The 25,072-nt window shown below is 42.6% G+C and overlaps 1 protein-coding gene across 5 annotated transcripts in view; it reads right to left on the bottom strand.

Annotated features, from left to right (window-relative positions):
- The window catches only part of cfap46 (cilia and flagella associated protein 46), a 93,327-nt gene that overhangs the window by 40,461 nt on the left and 27,794 nt on the right, over positions 1-25,072 (bottom strand). For 4 of the 5 annotated variants that reach the window (XM_029698094.1, XM_029698089.1, XM_029698091.1 and 1 more), the window contains 25 exons: positions 24,642-24,781; positions 22,770-22,882; positions 19,691-19,903; positions 17,040-17,265; positions 14,772-14,921; positions 11,997-12,107; positions 11,482-11,663; positions 10,867-10,998; positions 10,488-10,653; positions 10,204-10,273; positions 9,510-9,657; positions 8,471-8,654; positions 7,567-7,720; positions 7,394-7,456; positions 5,302-5,525; positions 4,913-5,047; positions 4,175-4,339; positions 3,229-3,377; positions 2,457-2,555; positions 2,251-2,326; positions 1,543-1,695; positions 1,151-1,351; positions 934-1,040; positions 495-677; positions 230-362 (listed from right to left, as the gene is read on the bottom strand). In XM_029698094.1, coding sequence (XP_029553954.1) covers positions 230-362; positions 495-677; positions 934-1,040; positions 1,151-1,351; positions 1,543-1,695; positions 2,251-2,326; positions 2,457-2,555; positions 3,229-3,377; positions 4,175-4,339; positions 4,913-5,047; positions 5,302-5,525; positions 7,394-7,456; positions 7,567-7,720; positions 8,471-8,654; positions 9,510-9,657; positions 10,204-10,273; positions 10,488-10,653; positions 10,867-10,998; positions 11,482-11,663; positions 11,997-12,107; positions 14,772-14,921; positions 17,040-17,265; positions 19,691-19,903; positions 22,770-22,882; positions 24,642-24,781 — 3,677 coding nt within the window. The remainder of the gene's footprint in view (positions 1-229; positions 363-494; positions 678-933; positions 1,041-1,150; positions 1,352-1,542; positions 1,696-2,250; positions 2,327-2,456; positions 2,556-3,228; positions 3,378-4,174; positions 4,340-4,912; positions 5,048-5,301; positions 5,526-7,393; positions 7,457-7,566; positions 7,721-8,470; positions 8,655-9,509; positions 9,658-10,203; positions 10,274-10,487; positions 10,654-10,866; positions 10,999-11,481; positions 11,664-11,996; positions 12,108-14,771; positions 14,922-17,039; positions 17,266-19,690; positions 19,904-22,769; positions 22,883-24,641; positions 24,782-25,072) is intronic. The other variant, XM_029698092.1, reaches the window with a different exon arrangement.

Below are 25,072 nucleotides of genomic sequence, written 5' to 3'. Positions count from 1 at the left end.
GGAGAAAAAGGGGGTACAAATTATAAAATAAATACATGTTTTCTGTTTCATACAGACGTCATCCTTAGATCAGAATCTTACCGAATAACTTGACTCAACCTGGTGGTGATGATTAGTAAAATTACAACATGTTTTAAAATAGGTCCAAATTATTACCTAAGAGTTTGAACTGTGTGGTATGTTCTGACATGAAGGCTGATATTGGGAAGGTATACAGTATGTGCTTTACCTCTTGTGATGGGAACAGGCTTTGGGCGTTCAGAACCACATGTTCCTGTACGGAGACAGCCTGCTGCATGAAGGAGTAGGCATCCAGCAGGTGGCGCAGTTTTCCCTCATCGTCAGTGTGTTTAGCCAGTATCCTACAAAGTAGAACAAGCTGTGAATGATTTGAAGCGGGCCAACAGAGGAATTGTAGACAAAAATGAATGAATGAACGTTATTGATCCCAAATTGGATAGATCATACTATGATGTGTTGTGTTGATGTCTGACCTCAATGCCTGTGCGTGCTCCAGGAGAGCTTCAGCAGCTTGCTCTCTGTGGCCCAGTCGGAAGAACTCACTGGTGCTCGCTCTCAGGGAGTCACAGGCAGCCATGAGATTCTGTACTGACTGGGTGGACAGAGCCTCACCTGGCTCGACAGGGCTGGCTGCATGTAGACGCTCCACCGCCCCTCTGAAAGACAGACATCACAGTGAGTCAATGACATCTAGAGGTCTGTTTTGGTCACAGCACAGGGGAGAACACTGTACACCAGGGCTTTTGATCCAGCCCTGCAGTACCACACCTGATTCAAATATCAAACTAATCAAGGTGGTGAGTCTGACTCTGGACCATAGGGTGATTTACAGCAGGGCTGGATCGACAGCCTGCACAACCCAGAAGCTTTCCAGAACTGAATTTGGAGAACACAGACATCAAAGAGCCTTACCTGCTCTCCAGAGACGTGATCAGGAACCTGAGCACGGGAGCTCGGTTCCGCCTCTTTTCCAGCATCGATTTCAGGGCTCCACAGCCTTGCTTTACTATTTGATCTGTCTGTAACGGGAGAGAGTGGTCACATTGAAAAGGACAATATTTGCTTCAGAGGAGACAATTGAGCAGAGGCTTGTAGGAGCTTCAATATAATAAAATAGAATAGTTTTGACCTTGGTGTCTGTATCCTGGCCCCTCTGGGTCACCGTAGCTGTCAGCAGGGCCAGGGTGAGCTTGTACCAGAAGTCCTCATCACCTCCCATGTCTTGGGCTTTCTCCAGCAGGGCCAAGGCCTGAGAGTGGTTCTGTTCCTTATTGGCCAGGATGGCAAGAGAGAGCAGACTCCTCCCTGCTGCAGCCTGATCTCCCATCTCCTGAGCACACAATACAAGAGACCACAAAAATATAATAAAAGTGAATTGCTAAACTGTTATGACTTCACATACACATAAATAGGAGTCACATTTCAACCAAAACAGAGAAACACTTCACAAATATGCAGTGGACTACTTAAGAGAAATATTGAAAACCAAACTATTGACAAAATTACTCAAAATGAAATAACCTTAGCCACCAGATGGGCCTCTGCCAGTAGCTGTCTGGCGGGTTGGTACAGTCCCATACTAAGGCATATCTCAGCCTTATCAAGCCAGATATCCTTACTCCACAGATCCCCACACTGCTTTCCAGACAGACAGATGTGGTCAACCTTAGACTTCTGGAAACAGAAATGGATAAAGGCAGCAATGTCAGAATTCTGATCCTTAAATTCCATTCAATCCCCTGGCCCTGCACCTCATGGAAAATATGGAATGAACTCAATAAGTTAAGTCTGAACATACTGTAAATCTAAAGGATTGTTCATGGGCTATATAACTCTGGGTAAGGCAATGAAAAAATACAACCATTAATAATGCTCGTAAAAAATTAGGATCATCGTCATGCCAGATTGACATGAGTGACAGCCATTTGATATTTAACAAGCCACTAATTAAACTCTCATGAACCTGTGATATGTGTTATGGGTTTCACATTATGAAAGTGCAGTTTGGACTTATATCCCTGTCTGCATTTGACTGTAATCAACCTGTGCTGCTTGCCAATCATGCTTTAAACTATAATAAAAGTTGAATAAAACTAAGAACTACAGTTATTCATTTCAGGGTTCATTTCGCTTTCTTTCTCTTCAATTAAAGGTCTATAAACCCTTACGGTGATAATACACCTTGTATGGTATGCTTGTTCATTTCAGCTATGACGCTTTGAAACTAACCTCATTGTCCGTTTTGCCATTATAATCCATATACAGGCTGTTTCTCTCTCTTTGTAAAGCTATAGCTTTGCGACACCTGCAATGAAATAATGCATGGACAGGAGATCAAAACACTAGTAAAAGAATCAGGGCAAACACTACAGATCCAATACAAATTAGTATTCAGTATGTACAGGAGCTGGTGGAAAAGAGTGAGGCACACATACTCCATTTGTTCCTGCTCGAGGATACCAGTCAGGCTCAGGAGCTTCTTGTGGTACACTGTAGACGTCTCCATATCCAGCTGAGAACAGCTCCTCACAATTCTAAAATGTTAGAATGAGGAAATAAATGGGAAAACTATTAGGTAATATTTCACAATAAATAAATGATTCTGAAATGGGCAAGGATTTGGACCACGCATGTGGAAAACCTTTCATATTGAATGTTTAGCTCTACACTGTTTTTCAAAAATTGACAAGCCAAAAGTAAAAGCAGTAGCCTTAACTAACATGCACTGAGTATACCAAACATTAGGACCACCTTCCTAATATTGAGTTGAACATTTTTTGTCTTCCCCATTCACCCTCTGAATGGCACACATACTGTACACAATCCATGTATCAGTTGTCTCAAGGCTTAGAAATCCTTCTTTAACCTGTCTCCTCCCCTTCATCTACAATGATTGAAGTGGATTTAAGGGATCATAGCTTTCGCCTGGATTCACCCGGTCAGTCTGTCAAGGAAAGTGCATAACAGATTGTGTTCTTCATGTTTTGTATACTCAGTGTATATGCACCATTTCCTGGACACATTAAGTCTAGTCCTGGACTAAAAAGCAAGATAAATGGAGAATCTCCATTGAAAATGCTTTTTAGTCCAGTATTAGCTTGGTGTCTGGTAAAACGCCCCATAGACTATTTGCAGTGAAAGTAGCAGTATTGCACCTGTGCACGAACAGAAAGAATAAACTCTAGACGCGAAATTGGAGTTATTCACCTGAGACGGTAGAGGTCAGAGAGGCTCCTTCTGTCCAGCAGGTCATGGGCAATGACCTCCGCCAGGTGCAGTATGGGAAGAGTCAGGTGGGTGAGAGAAAGACACTGCAGCTCTTTCACCAGCAGGTCCAGGAAGAACAAGCTCTGAGTCTGCAGCCACCCAGACACAGGGAGAAAAGGAAGTAAACACATGACTTAATCATTACTATTCCGTTTCATTAACATCCTGCGTTTGTAGTTAGTAATTTAATAAGTAGTTCAAGTGCAGGACAGTGATTAAATTTGATGTGTAGAACGTGTAGGACAAACTTTGAGCCATAGACAATAAGACTTTATCCACCTGTATCATGTGGTGATACAGCTTGTGGAACAGGACAGAGAAGAAAAAAACACTACAGTACAGCCTGATATCACATGAAGTGTTGGACTGGTCATCGTTTAACATATATTTGACACTGTGTAGGACTGCACCATCTGAGCACGTTCTCAGTTAATTTGTATGATTACCAAGCATAATTGTGTCACCTAATACTGTCACACTGGAGTGTCATAAGATAAATGAATCACTACACGTCTTTAATTTAAAATAAGCTTTTTTTGTCTATGCCAACATTCTGATTTGCTCCCAAAATCAATGAGTAGACATCCTCTTCCAACAAACAAATTATGACTTGTCAAGACAAGGATCAATATCGAGTCAATGTTTCTGGCTTTCAAGCCTTCGACTCTAAGCCACCACGGCCAATTGAAACAGTCCCTGTTCCGATAATGACTCAATAATTTATATTCATCAGGGACCAAAAGGACGAAAACAGACTGAAATAGGGAGAGACTACCTGAACTTGTCAACTATCGTTGCAAAACGTTTTGCCACAGTGTGCCCTAATGAACATGACCCCATTGGGCTCTATAACAGAGGCAGTCAGAGAGAGCTTAGTGGTGCCTGCCTGTTTGCTGAGGCTGTGTCTGTTGATGCAGTGGGGGCTGGTGTCATATCTGAAGGCCTGGCGGACATCCTCGGGACAGTCGTACTGTGCCCACTCCTCTGGGCTGGAGGGCAACACGTCATCCTGTGGCCTCCGGGCTTTGGGCTTCTCCTCAGTAGGGGGTGGCTGTTTAAACACAGAAGAGCTCTGGTATTCCTTGGCCAAATATTCATTCCTAATTGCTTTCAGCTGGCAAAAGTGTACAATTGAACTGTACAAATACTCTAAACTGCACATTGGCAAGAATGTACAATGGTAAAATAACATATCTGTCACGTCCTGACCATAGAGAGCCCTCGGGGTTCTCTATGGTGTTTTAGGTCAGGGCGTGACTAGGGGGATTTCTAGTGAGTTTATTTCTATGTTGGTGTATGGTTCCCAATTAGAGGCAGCTGAGAATCGTTACCTCTAATTGGGGATCATACTTAGTGTGTTATTTTTCCCACCTGCAATGTGGGATATTGTTTTGTGTGAGTGCCTTTGTGTGCTACGGTTTGCGTGATCGTTATATCGGCGTCGTTTTTTTGAAGTTTCACGAGTAATAAAAAATGTGGAATCTACTCACGCTGCGCCTTGGTCCAGTTATTTAAACGACGGTCGTGACAATATCGCATCATTCAATACTTGTCATTTGCAATGCTATACAATGACAAAACAAAAAAAATAGCCATGGACTTCTCTGAAGGTGGTCAGGTCTACCTCTTTAGATTTTTTGCCTTTGTCCTTCTCCTTATCTTTGTCTTTTTTGGCTGTTGCAGAGGGACATGGCCCGGACGGTGGGACTAGAGGATTCTTCATCTCCCTGATTACCTCGCGTGCAGTTGCCATGGACACCTGCAATGGGAGTACACTGCTATCACTCGTCTTTTTGTTACCCGTAAATCACATTTCTTTTAAACAGAGAAACCGTTTTGTGGCTTATACTGTATGCATCTGCTGGTATAAAACATAGTGAAATTACTGGGTCGTGTTCAGTAGACATGAAACGTAAAGGTACTATCTGAACCTATTGTCCATTACAAAATGTTTTGCTACGGTGTGCCCTCATGAACACAACTTAGGTGTGGTAGTTTTAAAGGAGTCCCTACCTGCCAGATCTGCATCACTAGGCTATAGGCCCTGAGTAGGTTCTGTTGGTGCTGGGGGGATGCCCTGTCCCCCATGGCAGCCAGCAGAGTGTGTGCTCTGACCAGGCTGTCCAGACGCCTCACCTCCCTGAGGTCAGAGAAACAGGGCCCAGACACCGCCCCCTGCACCCCGATGTGGGACTGAACCTTCACTGGTATCAGCCCTGTCCCTTCTCCCGACTCATCTGTAAGAGAGGAGGAAAAACACATAGGGCCCGTTTCAGACTTAAGAAATGTACGCCTTCTTACGCACACCTTTCCTACGCACTAGTCTGTAGTTGGTATTCAGACTTACCTTATGCAGATGCGTAAAGGGCTTTGCAGGCATGGTTCCCTTGCACGTGCTGAATAAAAGTAATTCAACTGCTGAAAACCCTCCCACTTGCTAACAGATTGTCTGGTGGAGTTTTCATTCAATAGAGTTTTCAGTACATTTATCTGAAGCAATCCCTTTAAATTTGGGTACCTTTAGTTAGACTTTTATCGACAGACTCACTAGAATATATGGAGAGAACGGTTCAGAATATTAGGGATCAATTCAAGAAGGCCATGTAGGACTAAGTACACACATATTTGTCTCCTTTTCAGCATCAATTGGTAGATTTAAAAATATTCTGATCTTGTATATTATTTAGGGTTAGAAGGTATTCACAAATTATTTAAAAAAAAATATTTTGAGAGCTTTTACACACTAAATATTTTGGCGAATCAAAAATACAGTGGTTTGATTCATCCTGAAGTTTCCATATTCAATTGTTCAATAGTTGAAATATTGGAAGGTGACTGTAAAATAGGTGAGTGAACAGTAGTCGTATGAATCTACCCTAATAATACTCACTCATCATGGATCTGTGATGACAACGGTCGTCGTGAAACATGCGCTATGCTCCAGGTTTAAACTGCTACGTATGGTCTGCGTTCCATAATGACACAAATAGGCTACACGACCCCTATTATTGCACAACTTGTAATAAGTTAGCCTAATATGATCCACTATTGCTAGCAACCCTAAGGAACAACCACACGAACGTGACAGAGGAAATAAAGGTAAACTAACGATATAATGGAATCCAGCAAAAAAAATAAAAAATAAAAATAACAAAAGTGACAGTAATACATGAATGTAGGGATAATTGACAGTGGCTACCGATAGTAGCTAATATTTTGTGAACAGTGAAAAGTCTGGGAATAATTAAAACATTTTAGAAATCATAAATCAACTTGGTAGGTTTGGCGCTATAGGCCTGTCATTTGCGCATGGCTACAGAAGCCTATAGCTTTGATCTCCAAATGTCATCCTTACATGTTATAAGGCCAGCATTTCATAAACTTCACTGTGGTGATAAAAGGTGACATGTTGATATGCTTCAGTTTGCTGCCATATGACTGGTTTCACATGTCTACAGCGATCCTAAGATCTAAAACGATTGTGATTTATATTTACAATCCCCTTATCCAAACGGCTTAATCCATTTACCTAGCTCTTATCAATTTGTAAATTACAGTGCAGGGAGAATGGTGTTATTTCCAAAAAATTAAGTGGATGTTGTTCCACTTGGGACCGACAGGTTGCTCGACCTTAATCATCATTTCCTTGTGAGTAAAGGTGGTGGAATTATGAGGGAATTAAGTCAGAATGAGGCGTATCTGTAGACACACCTCTTAGATCTCAAATGGTGAATAGGATTCTATTCTCATGCTTAAGTTCAAGGTCAGAATACGCATAGAGAGAAAACTGCATAAAAAGGGAATTTCGTTCCAGTTACGCGTGCTTAACTCGGGTCGGATTTCCCCACATACTGTCCACCTGGGTTCAAACACATTTTAAATCTTTAAAATACTTTCCCATTCGCTCTGGTCTGTCTGTAGTGCTAGTGGCAGGGCTGCAGTTTTGAAAATATTCTCTTGGGTCCAGGCAAGCTCAATCAACCCCTGCTAAAATATTTGAAAACATCTGAAATAGTATTCGAACACAAGTCTGGTGTACATGTACAAGCACACACGCACAGCATTCAACATAAATGTGTAGACTCATCCCCAGAGAAATCAGTACCTCCTTGGGAATTTTCTCTCCTCTCCAGTTCATTCAGTTTGCTTCCCTTGGAACAGGTCTTCTCTATTAATTAAAATGAAAAGAAAAAAAGGACATTGTTTACGATTCTTCAGTAACTAAACAGACCTTTACATAGCAATCACACAAACACATAGCAATGACAAGAAACATACCCTTGCTCTCTTCCTGGTCAGTGATCATGTGCAGGAGGATGTCGATAGCCCACTGTATCTGGTGCTGGGCATCAGCAAGGGGAAAGTTCTGACAGTACAGCCACTCTCCAAACTCCAACAGGAAATCCGCCTTCTGCCACTGACTCTTCACACTCTACACAAACACAACAAACCCATAAGGTTCACCCATACAAAGCTACAGCGTAAGGCAATGCACAGAGCCTGGCTGCAATAGCACTAAGCTTCCACTAGATGCTACTAGAGTCCCTTAGCTCAATAGGGCCACTTGGATTCAGACCTGGCAAGGAACTGCTGCAATATTTCACACTTCGAAGAGCACACTGAAGAACTGTGTGTATGTAAAGTAATTCAAAGTGAAAATGCAAAAGTGAATGTGTATGTGTCTGGTGTAGGTGTGTGTGTGTGTGTTTGCTCATGAATGTGTCTTTGTGTGTATATGTTTGTGCATGTGCAGTGGTATAAAGTACAGAAGTAAAAATACTTTAAATTACTACTTAAGTCATTTGTTTTGGTATCTGCACTTACTTTACTAATTTATATTTTTGACAACGTTTACTCCACCACATTCCTAAAGAAAATAATGTACTTTTTACTCCACACAGTTTCCCTGACACCCAAAAGTACTCATTACATTATGAATACTTAGCAGGACAGGAAAATTGTCCAATTCACGCACTTATCAAGAGAACATGCCTGGTCATCCCTACTACATGATCTGGTGGATTCACTAAACACAAATGCTCTATGCCCACGCCGATGACGTGGACGTAGTTTAAGGCAGCCCTCCGCACCTCTGATTCAGAGGGGTTGGGTTAAATGCGGAAGACAGATTTCGGTTGAATGTATTCAGTTGTGCAACTGACCAGGTATCCCCTTTCCTTACCAGTAAAGAAGTAATGGAATTCTGGAAGCAGGCCAACTGCTGTAGCATCTCCCCAGAACACAGCGCCACTCGGTGCCACATGTGGGAGCAGTAGAGCTCCCCTTCATCCCGGAACTTCTGCATGTCTATCACCACACTCTCCCCCAGCCGAGCCTTCACCAGCACCCGGTGCTTGAACAGGAGCCTAGGGCACAGTCATGGGGAAAGACAAGCACAGTTTCACATTCTCATGCCCTTTTCCCACCATTGTGCCAACCCAAACCATAATGTGCTGGCCCAGATATTTTCTTTTCACATTGTCATTTCCAGCAACTATGTGGATGTGTAACCAGGCCAGCACAGTACAGCTTATCTTGGCTCAGTAGTGGGAAAAGGGTATCACATTCTCACACATGGGTAACTCTACAGAAATATGATTGTGATAATTGCCATGAAAAAGTTACGTTTCATATTTCCTTTTCAAACACTGAAAAACTTGTGTGATGCTTTATTAAGGGCATCATTTCCTCCGGCTAAACTATCAAGATCTAATGTTTTCATTACTAAGGATTTGACGCTCTGAAAAGCCCTCACAAAAGCTGAAAAAACCCCCCCACAAAAAAACGAATTGTTTAAGCAAAAGATTTTACAAATCAAACATATCTTATGCTTATTCACCCAATTAGGGTCAGGCTTTTTTTGCTGAGGCCTCCATAATGATGGAATTACCCATATCCAAAATATGACATTTCATAAAACACACATAATTATTTATAGCGTCATATTCATATCGAGGCATTTTAACATGCGTACAAATAAGCACACAGAAATGTGATGACGCCAGTGATAGGAGTCCTCAGTCCTGTATAACCTCTTCCCTCTCTCTCTCTCTCTCTCTCTCTCTCTCTCTCCTTTCACCATTTCTATCCCCCGTTTTCTCCTAGTGTCAGTGTAGTACTCACGGCCTTTAACCTCTTTCATCTCTCTCCTCTCTCCCTTTCCTCCTGGCCTTCCCCATTATTTTCTCTTATTCCCCGCATCATTTCTCTCTAGCACTCACAGCCTGTGTCTGGTGCGGGGCATGTCTCTGATAGCCTGCTCCAGCAACGTCAGAGCTCCTGTCCAATCTGAGCTGTCTGCGTGGATGTGGAACAGCAGGCCGTACATGGCTGCTCTCAGGGTCAGGTCATCCTCAGGGCTCCCCATGCCTACACACGCACACACAGACAGAGGCGCACACACAAAAATGTATAGATAAAACACACACACACACACACACAAACACAAATGCACAGACACAAACAGACACAGAAAGAAAGGAATAGAGAATGAGAATAAAAAATCATTTGGATTCGCACACCAGTAGGCCATTAGATCTGTTGCATTTACATCCAAGCAGTCACATAGAGTAGCGTTTTTTTCCTGAAGTTCTCTGTAGAGAGTGAATAGGTTGGGTGACAGAACTTAACAGAACTTCAGGAAAAAGCACTACTCTATGTGACTGCTTGGATGTAAATGCCACAGATCTAATGGCCTACTGGTGTGCGTGGGAATGGGACTTCATCTATCATGTCTACTAGTGGTGTTTGAGAATGATACAGCACAAGACAGGCCGTTTTGGAAATAAATAAATAAGCAGGCTTATGGAATTAAAGTCAGAAACAAGATTATAGGATAAAAAGTAGTAGTTAGCTGTGAAACAGCAGTCAAAGGTTTGTGCGGTATGAACATTTGAAGTTTGTGTGGGGACTCACTTGAGGCTTCCAGCGATGAGGTTACAGAGGGCATCACAGTCAGGGTAGCCCCTCCCTTCTCTTCCCCCTGCTTAAACCACCAGAGAAAATGAATCATACACATGAACACTTCAAACCCCACTTGATTGAATAGGAGTATTTTTACAGTGACAGCACCAATGATACACATACTGTACAGAAGCCAATGTGGAGAGGGGCTCGTACCAGAGAAACATGACAAATTCGACAGGAGTTTGCTATAAAACTAGATCTGCGACCAGGCTAGTTCGAGATGGGGTTCTTACAGTTGGGTATTTCTTGCTGGTGTGGACCAGGGCTTTCAGGATCTTCTCTAGAGGCTGTCGGAGCTGCTGTCTCTCCAGTGAGGTCTCAGTCAAGGGCAGGCAGTTGTTCCAGTAGTGGCGCGCTGTAGCCATACACAGGACAGAGTTACCTGCCCGCTCCGCATAGCTGAAGAAGAGAGAAAGCATTGGTTGCTATGGCACGAATGGATATGAAGATGGTTGAAATGGAGAGTAAAATAAAGACAGATCGAGAACGAGAGAGAAAGAGATACTGTAGCCAAAGCAACAAAGTGAAATAAAGGTAGACGTAGGGGAGACAAAAAGAGAACAAAGTAATGAGCAGTCTATTGTTTAGGAATTACAGAAAACAGAAACTAACCTGACACTGGACTGGAGCATCTGCAAGGCTTCTCTGTAACTGTGAGGATGTCCATTTGACTTGTGGACCATGCTCAATCCTCTTAGACATGCAGCATTGCTCAACATCTCCTGCACGGCCGACCGGCTGTAACTTGAAAAGGTCAAACATTTTTTTATTAAATAAGTTGACAAATATGCCATTCAGAGAATCAGTCAGCCAGTCAGGAATATAACAAAATGTCACTGCTAAAGTAACGTAGACACTGACAGTCACCATTTTTTAGAATGACTGACTGTCAGAATCCTACAAAGAGTGGGACCTTAAAGCCGTGAAGATAACCATTAACTGAAGTCATTCGATGATAGTATATTGCACATTGTTGTAACATAAAATTATTACTGCATATATGGCCCTGAGTATATTGTAATGTTCTCTTGTGGACACTACTGTAGGTGTCATTTGCACCTCAACTTGCTATGTAAAAAAAAACACTTGATCCCATCCCATATTTTGATTTAAAAGGCAAATTGACCGAAATGGGTAGATATCAGGTAAAACATACAGGGAAGATCTGACCATTTCAGCCTTGGTAAAACAGACGGAATCAAAGTCACCATAGTGACCAACACCTACAGAGCATAGGTCATGACCTTCAACCTCTGAGCTGCAGCGGCCTCCAGCTGCAGTGCATTGTGGCTGCAGGTCATGACCAGGTTGTGGTCCTGGGCCTGGTGAGAGAAGCAAGCCAGGTGTGTCCACACCTGCAGCTCGACCACAGGGTCACTCCACTTGCAGTCTGACGCCATGCGGACCAGCTAGAGGAGAGGATGGAGAGAGGAGAGGGGAGGAGAGCGGAGAGGAAAATAGTAGGGAAGGAGGAGAAGAGGAGGGAGATGAGGGAGAAAGGGGCAATGAGTGCTCTGTCCTCTGCTTCCATAGAACTGGGGTTTAATGATACAAGAATGCAGGACGGAAATGCATACAGTCCTATAGGGCAAGGAAATGATAACAAAACATATCAAATAAGATGTTTATTTGAGGAAACATTTTTTTTACCAAATTCACAGACATAGACATGAACAAATGCTCTGATTACCAGTACGGTCTCAAGGCATCTGTTGCCGCCTGGCCAAGAAAGCAGGACCTACCGTAGAGAGACTAGGGACAGAGAACTCTATCTGCCTGGGGTGACTGTTGCATAACAGCATTTCCACTCCTACCAACACACGTGTCATGGCTGACACTGCCTCATTCTTACACTGGAAAGACAAAAAGAGATAAAGATACAACTGAATATTTCATCACAATGGTACCGTGGCTTACCAGTCAAAACCATAGAGATGTCTTAACAACGCTATCTCTGACAGGCACAATCATACATGTACAGTATATCAATGAGACTGACATTTGCAATGAATAAATTACTCACTATCCCCTTGTGATACTGTACAGTCGTAGCCAAAAGTTTTGAGAATGACACAAATATTAATTTTCACAAAGTCTGCTGCCTCAGTTTGTATGATGGCAATTTGCATATACTCCAGAATGTTATGAAGAGGACCAGCTGACATCATGTCAGTGATTCTCTTGTTAATACAGGTGTGAGTGTTGACGAGGACAAGGCTGGAGATCACTCTGTCATGCTGAATGAGTTTGAATAACAGACTGGAAGCTTCAAAAGGAGGGTGGTGCTTGGAATCATTGTTCTTCCTCGGTCAACTATGGTTACCTGCAAGGAAACACATGCCGTCATCATTGCTTTGCACAAAAAGGGCTTCACAGGCCAGGATATTGCTGCCAGTAAGACTGCACCTAAATCAACCATTTATCGGATCATCAATAACTTCAAGGAGAGTGGTTCAATTGTTGTGAAGAAGGCTTCAGGGCGCCCAAGAAAGTCCAGCAAGCGCCAGGACCGTCTCCTAAAGTTGATTCAGCTGCAGGATCGGGGCACCACCAGTAAAGAGCTTGCTCAGGAATGGCAGCAGGCAGGTGTGAGTGCATCTGCACGCACAGTGAGGCGAAGACTTTTGGAGGATGGCCTGGTGTCAAGAAGGGCAGCAAAGAAGCCACTTCTCTCCAGGAAAAACATCAGGGACAGACTAATACTCTGCAAAAGGTACATGGATTGGACTGCTGAGGACTGGTAGTCATTTTCTCTGATGAATCCCCTTTCCGATTGTTTGGGGCATCCAGAAAAAAGCTTGTCCGGAGAAGACAAGGTTAGCGCTATCATCAGTCCTGTGTCATGCCAACAGTAAAGCATCCAGAGACAATTCATGTGTTTTTGGTTGCTTCTCAGCCAAGGGAGTGGGCTCACTCACAATTTTGCCTAAGAACACAGCCATGAATAAAGAATGGTACCAACACATCCTCCGAGAGCAACATCTCCCAACCTTCCAGGAACAGTTTGGTGACGAACAATGCCTTTTCCAGCATGATAGAGCACCTTGCCATAAGGCAAAAGTGATAACGAAGTGGCTCGGGGAACAAAACATCGATATTTTGGGTCCATGGCCAGGAAACTCCCCAGACATTTATCCCATTGAGAACTTGTGGTCAATCCTCAAGAGGCGGGTGGACAAACAAAAACCCACAAATTCTGACAAACTCCAAGCATTGATTATGCAAGAATGGGCTGCCATCAGTCAGGATGTGGCCCAGAAGTTAATTGACAGCATGCCAGGGCGGATTGCAGAGGTCTTGAAAAAGAAGGGTCAACACTGCAAATATTGACTCTGCATCAACTTCATGTAATTGTCAATAAAAGTCTTTGACACTTATGAAATGCTTGTAATTATACTTCAGTATTCCATAGTAACATCTGACAAAAATATCTAAAGACACTGAGGCAGCAGACTTTGTGAAAATTAATATTTGTGTCATTCTCCAAACTTTTGGCCATGACTGTAACTTGAGTTAAAACATTGATTTACTATATACAGACGGTTGGGTGATGAATCATATTTCTTCTCACATTAACACTGCACTGACTCAGAGTCTGGGGAAATAACCACATTTTGTAATTTAGTCATTTAGCAGACGCGCCTTATCCACAGCGACTTACAGTTAGTGCATTCATCTTAATAAGATAGCTAGGTGAGACAACTACATCTCAGTTATAGTTTCCTCAAAGTAGCTATTAACAAAGCCAGTGCTAGTAGAAAAAAGTAAAGTGCAAGTTTTAGTTTACAAAAGGCAAGGGTGTTAGTTAGTTGTGTTTTGGACAGAGACAGAGAAAAGCTTTGACTGGGCTGAGCGGGAGTTGGCCTCCCGTAGGGGTGGGAGGGCCAAAAGGCCAGAGGTGGCAGAACGGAGTGTTTGGGTTGGGGTGTAGGGTTTGAGCATAGGTAGGGAGGGGCAGTTCCCCTTGCTGGGGTGAGATGGGAGAACTTGGGAAGGTTGAACACCAGGCGGACTGCGGTGTTGTAGGGGTTTGATGGCACAAGCGGGGAGCCCAGCCAACAGAGAGTAGTCCAGAAGGGAGATGACAAGTGCCTGGATTAGGACATGTGCTTCTTCCTGTGCGAGGTAGGGTTGTACTCTGGATGTTGTAGAGCATGAACCTGCAGAAGAGTCATTGCTTTGATGTTTGTGGAAAATGACAGGGTTGTCCAGGGTCAAGCCAAGGTTATTTGCACTCTGGGAGGGAGACACTGTGGAATTGTCAACCGTGATGGAGGTCTTGGAACGGGCAGGCCTTCCACAGGAGAAAGAGCAGCTCCGTCTTTTCGAGGTTGAGCTTGAGGTGCTGGGCTGGGCTGACAGCCAGGCAGATTCATGAACAGCTCATCATACTGACTAACTTGACTGGGTGAGCATGTTTTTATTTGATTTTATCTAACCTTTATTTAACCAGGAAGTCCCATTGAGGTCAGAAAACATATTTCCCAAGGGAGACTTGGACTGTTATGTTACTGTACCTCATCATCAATGTCCAGCTTCTGTCCAATCTGCTGCTGGAGGAGCCTCTTGGTCCACACCCACGTAGAAATTACCTGTTTCCTCGCTGCGATAGGGACGCTCTCTCCCGGCACATTGCCATTAGACAGGTGCAGTGCATAGTCACACAGCTAAAAGCCCATAAAGTGGGGGAAATAAAAGTTAGCATAGTAACCATAGCAGCATAAGGGTTACATTTACATTTTAGTCATTTAGCAGACGCTCTTATCCAGAGCGACTTAGAGCAGCAATTAGGATTACGTGCCTTGCTGAAGGACACAGACAGATTTTTCACTTAGTCGGCTCGGGGATTCGAACTAGCGACCTTTCGGTTACTGGCCCAACAGTCTTAACAGCTAGGCTGTCTGCTTTGCAAAAGGGTTAAAACTGTTTGCATAACCATAGCAGTTAGCAAAGTAACTAGCTTAACCATGTGAATCTGCACAATACTCTTTTCGAATCCATATACACTCATAACCTTGGGACTCCATAGCCGGGGCTTTGCAGCTCTGAGTTTCACATATGACAGTATCTAGAGAAAATCCATTGCATAATCTGAGTTTGTTTAAGTCAGCTATCTAAGACTTATCTGATATATAGGCCTATATGTTGAAAATGGAGAACCATTTTTATCTTCAGTTCTGAAAGAGAACACTTAGTTAATAATTCACTGATAAAGTTACTTCTATCCAGAGTATGTGCTGATGATATAGCAGACCCTTTGGAGAAAATCAGAATAGATGGAGGAAATGGGATTCAATTGGGAACAAATGCACTTCATTCACATTAAATAGTTAAAACAAAGCAGATCAATCTCTGTAAAAGATGGATGAATGTCAGAATGAGTCACTTGGGTTACACGCAGACTTGGGGCTCTAATTTTGGCTGCCTCTAAGGCGGCGCTATTGTCAAATGCACGGTATTTGGCAATTTAGGCTTGTAAAAACTGTCGCTCTGGCATTTGCCAGATTAAAAACCAAGCCCGCAGTAGGCTACCCTACTATAAGTCTGGTTCAACAGCAATGTGTCTTTGTATCTTTTTTGTTTATTCTGGCCATACATTAGCCAAGCAGTCTATCAATGAAAGGTTCTAAAATATTCTACTCGTGAGAATGCCTTGAAATATTTTATGTTTTTGCCCTCATGCTTTTGCTTAATTCACAATTTATAGGAGTTAATAATTTTTTTTTTCTGGAGAAGTGAAAATGTGATGCGTAAAGACATTTAGGCCTACATGTTGAAGCCAAATAGAACAATGTAGACCGCAAATATGCCAAACATTAAGCAAAATAATGTATTTTATTGTTACTGCTATTATTTGTTGCTGTACACTACTTAATAAACAGTATCAATCCACAAAGGACTAGGACGAGAATATTCCATTCCCTCCAGATGAATTGGAGCTGATGATAACGCAAAGACTGTCAATAGCCTAAACAACTTGAGACAACCGCATGCAGTATTAAGCTATGGAGAACATTTATTAGCCAGTGAGTAGTCAAGCCCTCGCCACACCTGCAACTTATTTATTCATCAAAACCCAGCCTTTCCTCGCCACCACCAGCTATTGCGCCCATGATTCCCGCTGTGAAAATATAATAAATATTTCAAAACAACCACAACTCAACAGCGGCTGCACTAAGATTTACCATAGCGCTAGGTTAGAAATATTGATTTGTTAAAATAGAGCCCTAGTTGTAGAAATATTGATTTGTTAAAATAGAGCCCTAGTTGTATTTAGAGTATTTCTGAAAAGCATAATGTATCAAAGTGCCTTGATTCTTTCATTATTTTTGCCCCCCCCTTTCAAAAAAAAGTGATAGGAGAAAGATACTGGAGATACTAAGATGTAAGACAGAAAGAGTTTCAACAGCCCTCAAGGAACTTATTTAGAGATCACTTATTCAGAGAAACTTGGGAAACCTGAAGACCAGAGGCTGCCCTTGAGGAATACACAGGCACAGCTCTCTGATCCCTCAAACTGCCCTGCAGTAATACAGTCCAGGTCTCTATGCAGGTCCACCTCTGCCCTCTGCCTATCCCAATAAGCTCAGAGTGGGAGAGAGGGTGTTTGTTTTGGCAGAGCCCAAATTAAGACCTCTTCAGGGGAGGGAGTACCCTTGACAGCACATTGAAGGATAATAGAACCTGACTCTCTGCCAAACCCAATTAGCAAGTCACCTTTAGAATCTCCCATGGCCCCGTCTCCTGGCTAGCTCACTACTTGACCCACACACACACACACACACCTCCAGAGCCTTCCGCATGTCCTGGAGGGCCGCATGGTCGAGGGGGAGGCTGTGGATGCTGCCTGTCCTCTCGGCTCCCTTCCCGGCTCCTTTCTTCCTTAGCTCCCCCCTGCCTCCGCTGTCCTCCCTTCCCTGGCCAGTTCCCGGCCCAGCAGCCGGCACAGACCAGGGCTGGATCAGCCCCTGGGACACCGCATCACACAGCATAACCAACAAGACCGGCTCCCTGGAAGCACAGAAGAGCGTCATACTCTGTACATACAATCTGATGTGTTGAGACATTTCACTGCAGCTAATGTAGAAGGAAAAGCTGTGTACATTTACAAATACTGTGCCAAATCATATATGTGAAGAATGCAACAAAGATGCAGAATCATCTGGCCAAGTGCATAAAGTTCCCTCAGTGCTCACAACAAGCAACCTCTGACAAAAGTTCTTCTATTTCTATTCAAGGTGAAAATAATGAACCAGACACCCTATCGATAGCAACAGCTTCTTTTGACCCAAATAGAGGAACATAGTGAGATAAATGCTGATGAATGTCTTGCCCGAGCAGTGTATGCAACTGGTTCACCTCTGATGTTCACAGGCAATGTGTATTGGATAAGATTTCTAAATGTTCTTCGCCCAGCATACACCCCTCCAACTAGACATGCTTTACCTACTAATTTGCTGGATGCAGAGTTCAACCGAGTTCAAGTGAAGGTCAAGCAAATCATAGAGAAAGCAGACTGTATTGCAATCATCTCTGATGTATGGTCGAATGTTCGTGGGCAAGGAATAAATAACGATATCATCTCCACCCCTCAACCAGTATTCTATAAGAGCACAGACACAAGGGACAACAGACACACCAGTCTCTACATTGCAGTTGAGCTGAAGGCAGGCATCAATGACCTTGGACCACAGAAGGTATTTGCACTGGTGACAGACAATGCTGTGAACATGAAGGCTGCTTGGTCTAAAGTGGAGGAGTCCTACCCTCACATCACATCCATTGGCTGTGCTGCTCATGCATTGAATCTGCTCCTCAAGGACATCATGGCACTGAAAACAATGGATACACTCTACAAGAGAGCCAAGGAAATGGTTAGGTATGTGAAGGGTCATCAAGTTATAGCAGCAATCTACCTCACCAAGCAGTGAGAAGAATAAGAGCACCACATTGAAGCTGCCCAGCAACACCCGTTGGGGTAGTGTTGTCATCATGTTTGACAGTCTCCTGGAGGGGAAGGAGTCTCTCCAAGAAATGGCCATACCACAGTCTGCCGATATGGACAGCCCCATCAAGAGGATCCTCCTGGATAATGCATTTTGGGAGAGAGTGGTAAGCAGCTTGAAACTCCTGAAACCTATAGCAGTAGGCATTGCATGGATTGAGGGAGACAATACCACCCTGTCTGATGTTCAGACTCTGTTTGCAGATGTATGAGAAGAAATCCGTACTGCCCTGCCCACTTCACTGTTGCTCCAAGCAGAGGAAACTTCAGTTCTGAAATAAATTAAAAAGCGTGAAGACTCCTGCCTGAAGCCCATACACGCCGCAGCGTACATGTTGGACCCCAAGTATGCTGGCAAGAGCATCCTGTTTGGTGCAGAGATCAACAAGGCCTATGGTGCCAACATATCTCATCAGCCACCTGGTGGAAGGGACTTTGTGGATCTGAGGCTCTTTCCCCTGTTGCCTCCATCATCCTCCAAATCCCACCAACATCAGCTGCCTCAGAGCACAACTGGTCCTTGTTTGGGAAAACACACACCAAGCACACAACAGGCTGACCAATACAAGGGTTGAAAAATTGGTGGCCATCCGGGCAAATTTGAGGATTTTTGAGCCTGACAATGAGCCATCCTCAACAAGGTTGGAAAGTGACAGTGAAGATGAGGCCTCAGAGTCTCATGTTCAAGGGGTGGACATTGAGGAGGTCCAGGGAGAAGACATGGAAGCCTGAGAGGAAGACAACCAAAGCTTTAGTTTCTAGACTATCATTTTACAGATATATGTTGAAAATGCTTTTGGGAGATGCAATGGATCATTGGGGATAATTCATTATTCCCTTTCTTTTGTTGTTAAGTGAAATCATCCCATGTGAAGAGTCAACTAATTTAATTAAAGTTCAATTCGTAACTAAATTGTTTTTTTGTATTTCTATAGGAAGGATTTAATCAATTGCAATTATGTGTACTTATGATAAGGTAAAAGGTTTATGTTTCTGTCTCCATACGATATGGTAAATATATCCAATGCAAAAAACATCTACATTTAAATGGTATTAATATTAATTAGCATATATTTCCGTTAATTCCCATATATTCCCGTTAATTCCCATGGAAAGTTTCCACCTCTGAATATTCCCCAAATTGTGCAACCTCTACATACAAGTTTGATATTAAGGCAGATGAAAGTTCACATGTTCGAGAAGGCATTTCTGCCAAAAAACGCATTTTGATTATTATTTTTCTTTTACGATCAAACAGCTCTCCTGTGAAGTCGTGACTTGCAACATACGCCTAGGTTCCTGAATCGGGTCACATATGTACTATGTCACTAAAACGCTGATGAGCATTAAGTGTGTGACAGCAACAAGAAAATGTTACAATTTGTAGTGTTTAAGTGTTACCGTCCAGTGAGATGTTCCTCTTAGACTTACCCGGCGTGTCCGGTCTGTCTCAGCAGCTCCACGGCTCTCTGGAAGGTGGGCAGGAGGCGTCGCTGCTCCCCAGCTGCCACCAGGTGGCTGTTGTAGTTCCATAAGTACACGGCTGCGTTGACCACCACCCAGGCCTCGCGAATCTCTGCTCCCAGCTCGGCTCCCCGCAGGAAGTTGGAGGTGGCGTAGGCAGATAAGTCCTGGATCCAATCTCTGGGAGTGGGAAGGAGGGGAACAATTTTTTTTTATTTATATTTTTTTATTTTTTAAACCTTTATTTAACCAGGAAGGGCTCATTGAGATTTAAAATCTATTTTTCAAGAGCGTCCTGGCCAAGATAGGCAGCGCCAAGTCATTACAAAAATTACAGACAAACAACATGAAAAACTACAATTAATCTAGTAAAAAACATAAAATTAACAAAGAATATAACAAAATCAAAAACAGCAAATTAAAAACATTGACATGTCAGGGAATCAGTCTCAAGTTCATTCATCAGTGATTTAAAAATACCAATCGGGACAAGTTCTTCCAGTTTAAAAGTATTTTGTAAGGCATTCCAAGACGATGGCGCAGAGTACATAAAAGCCCTTTTACCAAATTCAGTTCGGACATTTGGAACAGTTAGCAGGATAAAGTCCTGCGAACGAAGAGAGTACCCACCACATTTCTGAACAATAAAAATGCCCAAATAAAAAGGTAGTAAACCCAAAATGGCTTTGTAAATAAAAGTATACCAGTGACTGAGCCTACGAGTGACTAGAGAAGGCCATCCAACCCTGGTATACAAAGTGCAGTGGTGCGTAAGGGTTTTGCAATTTAAAATAAATCTCAAAGTGCCATGGTAAAGGGTGTCAATTGATCTCAAACACTGAGCGGAAGCATTCATATATAAAATATCCCCATAGTCTAGTAAAGGCATAAATGTAGCTGATACTAGCCTCATTCTGGCTTCGAAAGAAAAACAAGCCTTATTTCTAAAATAAAATCCTAATTTCAGCTTAAATTTTTTTGTAAGTTGTTGAATATGCATTTTAAAAGAGAGGCCATCATCAATCAAAATTCCAAGATATTTATATGAGGTTACAACCTCAATCTCCTTGCCCTGACAAGTAGTAATAGGTGAAAGGTTCAGAGGTCTATTTCTTGCTTTAGAAAACACCAGTAGTTTAGTTTTGTCAGTATTGAGGATAAGCTTCAATTGAGACAAGGTATGTTGAACAGTATTAAAAGCAGTTTGCAAGTTCTGGAAAGCTTTTGTAAGAGATGAAGCACAACAGTAAATAACAGTATCATCAGCATAAAAATGAAGTTGTGCATTTTGGACATTTTTGTCTAAATTATTTATATAAATAGTGAATAAGAGAGGACCAAGTACAGAGCCTTGGGGCACACCATTTAAAACAGACAATTTAACAGACCTAAGCCCATCAAATTGAGTGCACTGAGTTCTATCAGACAGATAGTTAACAAACCATGCAACTGCATGCTCTGAAAGACCTACACTCGACAATCTCTGCCTTAGTATAGCATGATCAACTGTATCAAAAGCCTTAGAGAGATCAATAAAAAGTGAGACACAATGCTGTTTTTTGTCAAGAGCTTCAGTGATATCATTTAAAACCTTCATGGCTGCTGTAATTGTGCTATGCTTCTTCCTGAAACCCGATTGGTACATTGATAAAATAGAGTTAGTAAATAAAAACTCTTTTAGCTGTTCACTCACAAGGGTTTCAAGTATTTTCACCAGGGGTGACAGCTTTGAGATTGGCCTATAATTATTTAAAAGAGTTGGATCTCCCCCTTTTAAAAGTGGCAGGACAAATGCTGATTTCCAGATCTTTGGAATTTCATTACATTCCAGGGTTAGATTAAACAGATATGCAAGTGGTTCAGCTATGAAATCAGCTGCCAGATTTAAAAAGCAGGGATCCAAAAGATCAGGACCTGGAGGCTTTCTCTGATCTACGGATTTCAGGGCTTTATGTACCACCTGCACTGAGAATGGCAAAAAGCTAAAAGTTTGACCAGCTCTCACTGGTTCATCCACACAGGGTTGTACAGAAACAGAGGACACTGAATCAAACAGCCTTCCAGATGATACAAAGTGCTCATTGAAACAATTCAGCATTTCGGTTTTGTCATATATAGCAACAGAGTCCTTCAATACACAATACACATGACGGTAATTCATAGTTATGTTGTCGGCAGTGCATAATATATGAGAAAGCAAAGGAAGTCACACTACAGTTTTAATATACTTGTCACGCTCTGACCTAGAGAGCTGTTTTTTCTCTGTTTAGTTAGGTCAGGGTGTGATAGAGGGTGGGCATTCTATGTTTGTATTTCTATGTTTTGGCCGGGTATGGTTTCCAATCGGAGGCAGCTGTCTATCGTTGTCTCTGATTGGAAGCCATACTTAGGCAGCCTTTTTTCCTTTAGTTTTCATGGATAGTTGTTCTTTGTTTAGTTGTATGTTGCCTGACGGAACTGTGTGCTGTCGTTTTTGTTTCTTTTGTATAAGTGTTCGTTTTTCATTAAAATATATTATCAGCACGCAACACGCTGCGCCTTGGTCTCCTCTATACGATGCTTGTGACAGAACTACCCACCACCAAGGGACCAAGCAACGTGATATGGAGCTATGGACAATTAAGGAGATAAGGAGGAGTATATCTTGGGTTTTGGAGGAGTTAGGGGCAGGAGAGGAGCGCCTCCCAGGGGAACAGGTATTGGACAAGTGTTGTGGCCTTACCCTAAGGTTAAGCTTAGGGTAAGACAAATAGGATTTTGAATGGAAATACATTTTAGGACAGAATAAAAAAAAAAACATGAGTGTGTGTGTGCAAATCTCCACCCGGCACAGCCAGAAGAGGACTGGCCACCCCTCATAGCCTGGTTCCTCTCTAGGTTTCTTCCTAGGTTCTGGCCTTTCTAGGGAGTTTTTCCTAGCCACAGTGCTTCTACACCTGCATTGCTTGCTGTTTGGGGTTTTAGGCTGGGTTTCTGTACAGCACTTTGTGACATCTGCTGATGTAAGGGCTTTATAAATACATTTGATTTGATGATGTGTCCTCACCTGTAGACAGCCCACTGTGGATTGTCCTCAGAGAGGCGGAGTCCTCTCTCCTCAGGAGGGGCGGCTGGGGTGTTGAGCTGTACCCCCTCAGAGCGGAGCTTGTGTATGGTGGCCTGTAAAGGACAACCTCGGATGATATTGATGATGACTTGCCCTCCCCATAACTCTGCCTCAAAGGAGCAAATAACACCACTTAACAAATAGCAAAGAGACAAACGGGCAGCTACACAGCCATAGTCATCGAAGGCAGCAAATATAACTGGTGAACTCAGAGAACAATGATTTTAACTCCTGTGGCTGTCTGACAACTGAGGTGAAACTTAAAACGTTTTGTGTATCGTCACATGGGGCACTTTTTTTTTGAAGAGTCAACCTCTCTAAGAACAAAGGGAAATAAGACAGATCTTATTTCCCTGTTTGAGTGTTTGGTTGATAGGCTACTGATTCCGTGAGCACCAAGCCTCACGCAACAATTTCACAAATTTGGCTGTTTTTAATCTTTGCTATGCTGTAATAAAGGCTTTACACTTTTTGTTAGACCAACATCTCTGGTATTATTTATTTAGTGTTGTTTACACTGTTCCAAATTGTCAGAAAAATTATATTAATAATAATAACCCTCCTTTTTCTTTGATCTCCTTCTACAGACTCTCTGGTACACTTATAATTTATTTTGTGTAGTTTACATCGTTCCAAACTGTCAAAAAAAATTTATTGTAATTTTTCACCACCTGTTTGGCACACATAGGCCTAATATGCACACAGCGCTTGCTCCATACCTATTTTCCACAACTAGTCAAATTTATTCCACACATCTGACTTCCCCTTTACCTCATGAGCAACCAATAAGCCTTCCCCCGTTTCGAGTTTATTTGTCACGTCCTCTGCATCCATTTTGCTGTCACATGTGTTACAGTATTCATAGTTTGATATAACCAGTTTATTAATGTGATCATGCTATAGGTCAGGCCCTATTGGTCATGTGCATACGAAGAATACATGTGTCACGTAAAGAGAGCAAGGGTTGAGGGAATATGTAATCTATTTCCTAAACAAATTAGGGATTTTGGTAACATAACTTTTCAGTCAGAAATGGATGTAATTATGTTGCAGCTTCAGCAACACAGACAGCGCTATACACACACTGATGTTCTGTGGTGGTTGCTGCAGCAGGGAGGAGAGAGAGGCAACGAGTGCTAGTCACAGTCACTCGCTGTATTTTGTTTTAACAGCGCATCAAGTCTGGGTTCTAGTAAGCTAACATATGGAATTATTTTAAGATGGTCATACCAAGGATAATTTAGCAATTTGATTTTGGATTTTAGAATCAACATTATTTGATGAAACACTGAATTTGGCCTTACTGCTATTAGCCCATAGAAAAGCATTGAATAACAGATTCATACATAGAAAAACAGACGGAAGGAAAACAGACAAAGGAAGTTTGTTTTAAAGTGTCTGTCCAATATCAGAGATATAAGAAAGATCATGAAATTATTTATATTTTTTGGGATCCATATTTACCCCCCAAATATTGGCCCCTAAACTACTTCCGAATACACTTCCATTCATTTTTTAAAGTGGTACCGGGCAACCTTCAGATGAGTCTTAAGGCTTGTGAGCATAGCCCAAACTGTTTGTACGCTACGGAGAGAACTTGGCAGATCGGCGGTACCGACATCAGATGAGTTCCGTGATGCTTGTCGAGAAAAATGAAGAACAACATCATGTTCGTTAGTTTCATCTTACCATAGAGTGGTCATAGCAGTTTGTAAGCCAAACCGTTTGAAGGCTACAGAAGTTTTCGTGAGAAGACAGATTTTCTCAGCATATTAAGGGACAGGGGTCAAGGGTCAAAGGTGGTCATCTGACCTCAGCATTGATGAAGCAGACTTCAGCCAGCAGACGGAGCAGGTCCTTCTCCGTACTCTGGGCCAGTCGCCCTGCCGATGGACGCCGGTCACCATGGAGTCCACCCTCCACCGGGCTCTCGTCCCCCGCCTTGTGCTCACCTGGGGACCAGAGGGTATCGAGTGAGCCAGAGTGAGCATGTGCAGTTATGCATCAGTGGTTCTGTTAACAACCCAGTCTCTCCTCCCTCCTACACTAATCTCCATTACCGCTGACACTAACCAGTGAGCCACTTGCTAGTTATCAATATATTGGTTGATAACTAACTAATTTCCACCCAAATAAACAGGTAAGATGATTTAATGATTTCAATTAAGCAGTTGAGCGCTGTGGATAGACTGGCTTAGTGAAATCAATTAGGCTGTGAAAACATGTTTTACACATACATGTAA

The sequence above is a fragment of the Salmo trutta genome, chromosome 18 (genome assembly GCF_901001165.1).
Source record: "Salmo trutta chromosome 18, fSalTru1.1, whole genome shotgun sequence".
Lineage (NCBI taxonomy): Eukaryota > Metazoa > Chordata > Actinopteri > Salmoniformes > Salmonidae > Salmo > Salmo trutta.
Note: the sequence above shows the minus strand (reverse complement) of the source record. Positions and strands in the feature narration are given on the sequence as shown.